The 10414-nt window shown below is 49.6% G+C and overlaps 1 protein-coding gene across 1 annotated transcript in view; it reads right to left on the reverse strand.

The window, feature by feature from the left end:
* Nucleotides 1–6: 6 nt before the first annotated feature.
* Nucleotides 7–10414, reverse strand: part of Abcb10 (ATP binding cassette subfamily B member 10) — a 30198-nt gene continuing 19790 nt past the window's right edge. The window contains exons 7-13 of the mRNA XM_021169738.2: nt 9777–9872; nt 8650–8859; nt 6972–7051; nt 5232–5412; nt 2799–2842; nt 1829–1863; nt 7–1679 (exon numbers count right to left, since the gene is read on the reverse strand). Coding sequence (XP_021025397.1) covers nt 1412–1679; nt 1829–1863; nt 2799–2842; nt 5232–5412; nt 6972–7051; nt 8650–8859; nt 9777–9872 — 914 coding nt within the window. The 3' untranslated portion in view covers nt 7–1411. The remainder of the gene's footprint in view (nt 1680–1828; nt 1864–2798; nt 2843–5231; nt 5413–6971; nt 7052–8649; nt 8860–9776; nt 9873–10414) is intronic.

Here is a 10414-nt window from a genome sequence, read left to right on the forward strand (position 1 = left end):
AAAAAAAAAAAAAAAAGCAAATTCATATTCATTAGCCACTGTCATTGCTATAAGAGCTGTGACACTGTAGGTGACAAACCATAAGAACAGGGAGCAAGGGCACATTTATCCGGCAGCTCCCAGTTAAGGTTCCATGCACTCCATGGAGCAGGGCTTCCAAACTCTTCAAATCTCTGTATGAAACAGTCTCAAGCGCTGGCTGGTTTTAAAGCTCAGGTGGGTGTGAGCCACTCTACTCTTTCTTTTGGAAACCAGAGTGCTTATTTCATGACTGTTGAAATCCTCAACATGAACTGGATGCTGCAACAATTACCCTCGGGTTTAGGTTTTTCCTTCACAGGATCCATGTCTACACAATAAACAATTCAGGAGCCTCCTCCCCCCAGACCATGCAGGGTTTCATCTCCTAGCCTTGGCTCTGCAGTTAGACGTTCTCTGGGGCTTGGAAGGGCAGGCACACTTGCCACAAAGTGACTTCTGAAGGTTCCTAGGACTCAGAGTCACAGCGGCAGGACCACATGTGACTTAACTGTGATGCTTCCCAAAGGCTGATCTTCCTTCTGATGCCTCTGCAAGGCTGAAAATTATATTATTCAGATTCAGCCTTATTAATAAAAATTTAAAATATAAAACTACAATATACCTGGGAATCACATTTTTTTTTTCAAAATACATGCTTCAACAGATGTGCCATGGATTTTCATCCACCTCTGTTGATAACGCCTGGTTATCTGTACCTTGCTTCCCAAAAGGAGTCATTAAACAAGGAGGTAATTAAAAAAATAGAAGCTTTCCAGTTTACAGAACAGGACTTCTTCCTTTGGCAAAATGTGTCAGGCTCTGGTGCTCAAATGGTGAACACTGCACATTTGGACAGGTACAGCCTTGTAGTGTTCCAGAACTCTGACACCGGAAGGGAACGGAGGATGGACGTGTCAAACTTTCCCTCAGTGGCCCTAGGTAGGTGCGCCAGTGGCTTAAATTAGTTAGGCCTTTAGTTTCTAATTCCCTTTTTAAAATTGTCACCTGAGAACAACTCGACTCTGACAGCATGCACAGGAAGTGAGGTGTTCTGCTGGGCTAGCAAACACTGGAACCCTGCAGTCACTTCAGCGCTTTAGACATTTAGAGAGCTACGATTTTACAACTGAAGAAAGGTCTGGGAGAACAGGTACATCATAAAATGACATTGTGCACTCTTTGTGGAAAGAGGCATATTTCGAATAACTGAAGTATGCTCCCAGGCTTCACACAGCCTCCAGGCCCTGTTCTCTGCAATGCTGTTTGGTTTTAAGGTCTCTCAGACAGCCCACCGCTAGCTGCTGCTCTGTTTCTGTCTGTGGACAGGGTACTGATAAGTATATGATAGAGTCACAGCCCTGCTTCAGTTACCCAATACCTGCACTGCAGGCTACGCCCGTGCAGGTTCCAGGAACTGCTCTGCTCCATTATATGATAGGAAACTCTGCTTGTTCATCAGTTTTCTGTAAAGCCCATCGGGCTTCAGGAGCAGCTCTTCATGTGTCCCGTGTTCACAGATCTTTCCATGGTCAAGGACAGCAACAAAGTTGGCATTCTTAATGGTGGACAGGCGGTGGGCTATGACCAGCACGGTTCTCCCTTCCATCAGCCGGTCAAGTGCCTCCTGGACCAGGTGCTCATTTTCGGCATCCAGTGCACTGTGACAGACAAGGCCACACACAAGAGGAAGCAGAGATGACAGAGCTGCATACATGGTTGCTCACACTGCTAAGACGCCCTCCAGCCTGGACACACACACACACTAGATACACTAACACTGTCACACATGTCACAAAGATAACCTCACCTGGTTGCTTCATCAAGTAGAAGAATTTTGGGGTTCTGAAAAAGAAAGAGTGGAAGAAGCAAAATGACTTCTCAGTGCACACAGCACTGGACAGCGAGAGGACGGCTGAGGCCCAGCATGTAAAGGCGCTAACCACCAAACCTGACAGCCCGAACTCCACACCATTAGACCTGACAAGTTGTTTGCTAACCTTTGTGTACTCCGTCCCAAGAGAAATAAAGAGTAATGAAAATATTTAAAGCTAACTATTATACTTTTTAAAGAATTATTTAAAAAAAAAAAGAATTATTTATTTCATGTATATGAGTACACTGTCGCTGTCTTCAGACACCAGGAGAGGGCATGGTATCCCATTACAGGTGATTGTGAGCCACCATGTGGGTGTTGGGAACTGAACTCTCCTGGTGTGTTTGGAGACAGCGACAGTGTACTCCTATACATAAAATAAATAAACAGTTATTTAAAAAAACCACTACATCCTGAGGAGACTAACAAGGGAGATGCTGCTTCCTTAAAAGTACAGCTACTGCCCACCCACCCACACCACGGGGTTCTTCCTGCTCCTGGCTGGAGTTGCCTGCCTGAGGCATCTAATCGTTTCCTCAGCAGAACTACTGAGTAAAGGTTAGACCCGACTCTGACACTTAGTTCATCATCAGTCACCAGCCAATTGGTTCTTCTAGGTAAATGCTAGGTCCGTGTGCTAACCTCCTCCCAGACACCACTTCCACACCAGATTCTAGAGACATTTCTCAACTACGACAAATACTCGGACACTAAGCCCTCAGCAGAACTCCAGCTCAGTGTTTGACCAGACTGTCAGTCGTATATAATATATACGTTCAAACATCCATAATACATACATACAAATGCATGCGTGCAAGTGCAGGTGTGCACATGCACATATCCCCTCTTCAAAAAACAAAACTTCAGTGGGCACTGGCAAGGTGTCAGCAGGCGGCTGTCTTACCTTCAGCAGGGCTCTGGCTATTGCGATCCTCTGCTTCTGCCCACCTGACAGAAACAGAGAAGGCAAGCTGAACAAAATTGTGTAGGAAAATTTCAAATAAGACAAGTGACAATTTGGAGGGAACTTCTTCCATTTAACCACAATAGATGGGCAGGAGTTTGTCTTTAAACATACTGTCTTACTAAATTGCAAAGCAAGCAGTTACCATAGCTAACACATACTGAGGACTTCCTTCACAGAAGACTCTTCCTAATTGCATGAAGCACGTCGTTACTGGGGGCAGACTCTAGGATTGCTTTAATTTCTACAGGTGAAAACTGATGCCAGGTGTGGTTGCAAATGCCTTTAAACCCAGCACTCAGAAGTCAGAGACAAGCCAATCTCTGAGAGTGTGAGACCCTCTAGTCGATAACAGAGTGGGTTCCAGGACGCACACACACACACACACACATCAAAATCAAATCAAATCAAAACAAAAAACAAACAACTCCCTCCCAAAACTGAGGCACAACTATGCATGGTGACATATACTTCTAATCCGAGCACTCAGGAGGTAGAGGCAGGTAGATCTCTGCAAGTTCAAGGCCTGTCTGTCTACAGAGTGAGTTTTGTGCTAGCCAGGGCTGTATAATGAGACCCTGTCTCAAAAACAAAAAAACAATAAAACAACATTTCACACAAAAAACAACCTGGGGCACAGAGTGAAGTGTGGAGAGCTCTTGGTGCTGCTTCAAGGATATTGGCAAGAACAGACAAGGGAGTAAGCTCAGACAAGATTCTGACATTGGGCTAGGACAAGGCTCAAGACGAATACAGCTGAGGAAGGTGTTCTTTGTGTCTTGATCATCTCATTAAGTCCCTGAATACAGAACCATGGGACCTTTGCTTATGCTTTGTGTGATCCTTGCCTTTGACCTAGAACGGACCCTGCTCTTTGCATGTACTTAGAATGGTATAGAAGCAGACTGTTTGTTTTATGTGCACATGAAGCTGGAGGTTACAAACCAGGCACTAGTCCCCTTGTCCTTTAAGCCCAGATTCCACTCAAAGCCAGGGAACAGGTGGTGTGTTGAGATGCAGGCTTGGAGTGAGCAATCTAGCCATTCCCATCTGCCTTGCATCTGCTCCCTCCCACAACTCCATCTTCCAGCAGCCAGGACTGCCTGTCACTCACACCTCCTTATGTGGGTCGCCTAATGAGACCCCATGCAGCTGACTATGGATAGACAGCATGTCATTCATCAAGGTGTTCATTCAACAGACACTAAGGTGCTGCCCTCACAGGAAGCCACTGTGGGATGCAGGACATCCCGTGCCCGGCCCTCGACACATTCTTGGGGGAAAGGGAAGCTTGTTCTGACTGGCTGCAGAATGTGAAGTGGGACCTGTCCTCGAGCTAAAGGCAAGCACTTATTTGGTCAGACACAGACTTCTTCTTTCAATTTCTTCTAGTGGTTCTGAGCTCCCCTCCTCTGAGGAGTAGGCCTGGCAGTGCTTAGACCCCAGAGGACAAATGAAGCAATGGGATGGTGGTCGGTCATTAGCTACAAAGCAAACAATGGAGAGCAAACATCATGGAGACTCGTGCTGGGGCTCAGCCACCTGCTCCCGTGGGATGATTTCTGCATGTTCTCATATCTTAGCAGGATTCTCTCTCTCTGTCTCTCCTTTTTTTTTTTTAAAGATTTATTTATGTATGTGAGTACACTGTAGCTGTCTTCAGACACACTAGAAGATGGCATCAGATCTCATTACAGATGGTTGTGAGCCACCATGTGGTTGCTGGGAATTGAACTCAGAACCTCTGGAAGAGCAGACGGTTCTCTTATCCACTGAGCCATCTCTCCAGCCCAAGGAGTTGAGTTTTCAAAAGCCCACACAAGACCTTCTTGTGCTTGCTCCTCTCTCTCCCTCTCTCCCCTTGCTTAGGATCAGAATGTGCTCTTTCTCCGGCACCATGCCTGCCTGCTGCCATGCTCCCCACCATGATGATAATGAATTCCCTCTGAAACCAAAGCAAGCCCCCAATTAAGTGCTTTCTTTTTATAGAAGTTGCCTTGGTCGTGCGTCTCTCCACAGCAACAGAACAGTCTGAGATGACTTCCTGCACTGGGTTTCTTTGGGATAATCCTTTCCCTCGGGCAGGTCGCCACACAACCTTCTCTTTTCTGTAACTCCCTACAGCCTCAGGCTGCATAGCACATCCTTCCTCAGCCCTGCCCCAAGGCTTGCTGTCTAGCTGGCAGCAGTCCCAAGGAAGGTTCTTGGACACGGTGAAGGAAATACATCCTCTCAGAAAAGATGGGGTGGTTTCCTAGGAAACTTCATCTACAAACAACGGTGCACCGGGAACCGCGTGGGGACTTCCTGGGGTGAGTGCTTCTGCTGCAGTGCCAGGAGCGAGCTGACAGACGCAGCGTGGGGACCACTTACCGGACAGGAGGATGCCCTTCTCCCCGACCACAGTGTCGAAGCCCTGTGGGAAGCTTCGGATGAACTCGGCAGCGTTGGCCACTTCCGCGGCCCTCTCCACCTGCCGGGCTGTGACCGAGGAGAGGTTGTCAGCTCCGTAGGCAATGTTCTCAGCGATAGAGCAGGAGAACAGGACTGGCTCCTGAAAACAGAAATGGAGCACATCTGTCAGGGCCTTCAGAGGGCTCCCAAGGGCGCCCTCAGCCAGGAGTGGCGCACGCTTCTAAAGCTGTCTGGAGGTCTTGTTCCTCTACGACTTCACCCAGCTGACTTTAAAAGTTCCAGTCGAGGGGCCGGCAAATGTCTCAGGAGGTAAAGGCTCCTGCTGTGAAGTCTGATAACATGAGCTTTCCGTAAGTTCAAGCCCCAGAACCTGCTCAGTAAAAGGAGAACCAGCTCCCCTACATAGTCATCTGACCTCTACATGCACGCCAAGTTATGCATGAGTGCACACACACACACACACACACACACACACACACACAATGTAATCTTTTCAAAAAGGTCCCAGTTAGCTGGGCGTGGTGGCGCACACCCTTAATCCCAGCACTTGGGAGGCAGAGGCAGGCGGATTTCTGAGTTCGAGGCCAGCCTGGTCTACAAAGTGAGTTCCAGGACAGCCAGGGCTACACAGAGAGACCCTGTCTCAAAAAAAAAAAAAAAAAAAAAAAAGGTCCCAGTTTACCATGAAGAAGACCAAAATGATCTGTTATCTTCACTACACTGTGGGAAGGAGTCCCCAACATGGGTGCCTACAACTGCCGGCCCATGACAACCTTATAAATCTCAGCCCCTTCCCTAAGGCTAGCAAGTCCTGGAAGACCTAAGTCCGACTACCTACCTTCCAATACAGACAAAGGGCCCAAGTCCACCCATTGCTTTCTGACAAGGAACCAGACACCACCATAACATCCTGACTGCCAGAGCCCCACATAGCACAGCTGTCTCAAGTCTCTCCTCCACCATAACATCCTGACTGCCAGAGCCCCACATAGCACAGCGGTCTCTAGTCTCTCCTCCACCATAACATCCTGACTGCCAGAGCCCCACATAGCACAGCGGTCTCTAGTCTCTCCTCTGCCCTCATGACACACATTGCTGAGTCTAATCAGTACCAGGGTTGTACCATCTATCCATCCTAGTGCAGAAGTCCCAATCAAGAGTGGGGATGGGAGGCACGGGCGTGACCACAGGGTGCACAGTGGTAAGAGAGTTGGCTGGGATACAGTTGTTGCTCCACGCAGTCTTGTGCAAGGAGCTCTGTGAAAAGGAACCACACTTGCTTCCTATGGACACACAGGGGAACTGTGAAGAACAGCAGGAGTTTCTCCCGGTCCTTCCTCCAGCCCCCCAGTGCTGCACAGGAACACCAGTCTCGGCTCTCAATAGAAAGTCAGCATTTCAACTGATTAAGTGTGTTGAGTCCCTGGGCCATAGGAAACAGTCTGTGTGTGGAGTGGTGTGTGTGGAGTGGTGTGTGTGTGGAGTGTGTGTGGAGTGTGTGTGGAGTGGTGGTGTGTGTGGAGTGGGTGTGTGTGGAGTGGTGTGTGTGGAGTGGTGTGTGTGTGGAGTGTGTGTGGAGTGGTGTGATCCTCTGTCCCACTCTGGAGAAACATGAGATGGAGGCAAAGCCAAGGGACCACAGCTCCAACAAGGTGAGCGAGCGAGCGAGAAGGAAGGAAGGGAAACCCGGCTTCCTACCTGACTCACTGTCCCAATCTTGGATCTCAGCCAGACGGGGTTTAGCTGACGAATGTCATGGCCATCAAGGCTGACTGTTCCTGATGGGAGGGAGAAGGCAGAGGTCAACACAGGTCAGGGGTGAACCCCAAAAGGAGGGGGAATCCCAGACTCACTGCTCCCTCTTCCCTCCCTTACTGAGGCAGGAGCTCATGTAGTCAGTCAACTGCAGACTCCCTGTGCAGCTGAGGATGACCTCCAACTCACCCTCCTTTCTCAGTCTACCTACCTGGGAGGACTGTGCCGTTATTTGACCCCTCTCCCACTAAGGCTGTACTGGGGAGCAAATCCAGATTTTTTTTTTTTTTGAGACAGGGTTTCTCTGTGCAGCCCTGGCTGTCCTGGAACTCACTCTGTAGACCAGGCTGGCCTCGAACTCAGAAATCTGCCTGCCTTTGCCTGCCAAGTGCTGGGATTAAAGGCGTGCGCGATCACTGCCTGGTCCAAATCCAGATTTTTTTTTTTGCATACTAAATAAACAGTAACCAGTTGATCCGCATCCCAACCCCCAGGCAACCTTTAAGGACTAAGCACACAGTCAGGACTGAGTGTAGCTAGTGGTGAAACACTCGCCTAGCATATGCAAGGGCCTGGGTTCTGTCCCAACCACCGAAGAAAACCAACTTCCATAATGTCCATATGGAACTCAAAACCAACAAGGCTGGGACTTTCAGAGCAACAGGAGCCTTCTGGAATGTCTGAGGCTAGGACCTCCCCTAGTGGATGGGAGGCTAGCCAGCCCCACCCCCCTTCCTGAGTTTGGAGGTGCTGGCAGCTAGGCTACCTGGCAGTGTTGGTGTTCCATGAATCTGAAGTCTTATGCAGAGCTTTGATTCCAAAGAGAAGTGTGTGGGACAGGGGAACACACAGTGTGCACTGGCTAGCAGTTCTGACGGCAGTCTCCTGACTGCAGTCTCCTGATCATGCTGGTATCAGAAGAGACCATGAAGGCCCAGTTCAGGGATGGAGGTCTACAATGTTCTGCAAGTTTAAACTGGAGTCTCTTCAGCAGCCCCGTCTAAGACTGCCGAACATTGCACATACATACATACCTCACGAATGGATGAGACAGTCTCATACTTGCTTTCTAAGTACATAGCCAAGGAAGAGGCTGGAGAGATAGCTCAACTGTTAAGAGCACTGACTGTCCTTCCAGAGACCTAAGTTCAATTCCCAGCAGCCACGTGGTGGCTCACAACCATCCATAATGAGGTCTGCCTAACCCTAACCCTAACCTAACCCTAACCCTCTTCTGGTCTACAGGCACACATGCAGGCAGAACATACAAAATAAATTTAAACTGTCTGGTTTGGACACAGAAGACCCTAAAAAACAGTCAAGGAACAGCCCTGAGGCAGAAGCCATTGGAAGGCCTCTTGAAATCCAGAATTGCTATGTCAGTACATGCCAGCAGAGTTCCAGTGTGGGTATGGGACAGTCCACAGCACCCGTGGCTGCTGGCACCAGAAGGCATTTGCTGGGCGCTGCTGGGCAGTCTTGCTGACCCATTTCCAAGGGCAGGAATATGGGAAAGTGTTGTCAGATGTGGTCTCTCCTAGGCATGGGGTGGGAACAGGCAGCAGGAGAAGACGCTGACAGCTCAGAGATGTCTCTGCCCAAACTGTCACTAGCCACCTACCAGAATCAGGGTCGTACAACCGCAGCAGGAGCGAAACCACTGTTGATTTCCCAGAACCACTTGGGCCAACCAGCGCTGTGACAGATCCAGACGGGATGGAAAGACTGAAATCCTGGAATATGGACACCTCTGGGCGAGCAGGGTATGTGAAGCGCACGTTTCTGAACTCCAGGGCACCCTGGAAGGTTTTCTCATCTAACACCATCCCCTCTGAAACACAAGAGGGAAGGCAGAAAGCCAAAGTGAGAATGGAGCTCAGGGCAGAATGCACCTGCCTCCCTGTGGGTGTCTCCTTTGCCTGACTGAAGTGAACAGAAACAGGCCTAGATGCTGGGCTTATCATGTAAGGTCTGTGCGACCTTAAGGACTTGAGGTGTCACCTTTTCTTGGGAGCAGTGTGAAGCACAGTGTGAAGACCGACCCTTGGGTCTGACCCACCTCAGTAATATCTCTCAGTGCCACCGTGCTCAAGTGGCTTCTGTGCCCATGGCTCCAGGGAAGGTGATGACAAGGAGATGGTCCTCCATCAGTACCAACATCCCAGCATCCCAAGGAGATGGTTCTCCATCAGTACCAACATCCCAGCATCCCAAGGAGGAGATGGTTCTCCATCAGTACCAACATCCCAGCATCCCAAGGAGGAGATGGTCTTCCATCAGTACCAACATCCCAGCATCCCAAGGAGGAGATGGTTCTCCATCAGTACCAACATCCCAGCATCCCAAGGAGGAGATGGTTCTCCATCAGTACCAGCATCCCAGCATCACCCCCCAGAGCCAAGAAATGTAAAGCCTTGTTTTCATCTCCACCTTCCCCAACCTCTTACAAAAGCCAGGATCACTAAGGAAGACTTGGGAGGGCCATCTGGGTGTCCTATGTACACCAGGCCTGCTTGCTGCTACCCTGCCCTTGGTGGTAATGAATGGATGCAGGTGTATGTGCAGCATGTCATGTCATCAGCCCCACATTTCCAGAACATCCCCTCAAGTGTACCCATTGGTTCCCATGGAAACCCTGATCTCCCTGTTTTGCAGCAGGGGCCACCTCTTGGCAGTGGCGCACTCCCTGAGGAGGGCAGAATGCCAATCTAACTGTCAAAACGATGAACAGCCCCACCACATACTCACCGTTAAAAGGCAGCCGTGGCTGTCTCTCCAGCAGCTCCCAGAGCCGCCCACCAGCACCCAGGCCTTTCATCAGCTCGGAGTAGAATGAACTCAGTCCTGAGGACAAAAAGAGTCTATCATCAGCTGACAAGAAAGGCCACGGGTCCTCCTGTCCTGGGGGATCCTGGAGACAGCAACCACAGCTGGCAACGTGAGATCTCTGCTTTCACTGAAGAAGCCGAGGCTGTCAGCTGCTCCACCTCTTACCTAGTGCTTCTGCAGCCTCTCACTCTCAGAGTCCTAACATGGAAAAGGACCACACTGCTCACCAGTGACAGTCACAGCACTGCAAGGAAAGCCACTTCCCCCTCAGACAGCACTCCAGGTGGAGCACGGGGGCTTTCCCCATGTGAACTGAAATTCCTTCAAAAAAGATCCTACAGGGTCTATGAGGACACGAGAGACAGAAGAATCTTAAATGTGCATGAGTAAGAGAGAGACACCAGCCAGGAAAGGCTTCACACTTTACTGATTCCAACCCCAGGACACTTGAAAACTTCAAAGCTATGCAGATGGGAAAACAAAACAAAACAAAAAACGATCTGTGGCCGGGCGTGGTGGCGCACGCCTTTAGTCCCAGCACTCGGGAGGCAGAGGCA

This window comes from Mus caroli, chromosome 8 (genome assembly GCF_900094665.2).
Source record: "Mus caroli chromosome 8, CAROLI_EIJ_v1.1, whole genome shotgun sequence".
Classification (NCBI taxonomy): Eukaryota; Metazoa; Chordata; class Mammalia; order Rodentia; family Muridae; genus Mus; species Mus caroli.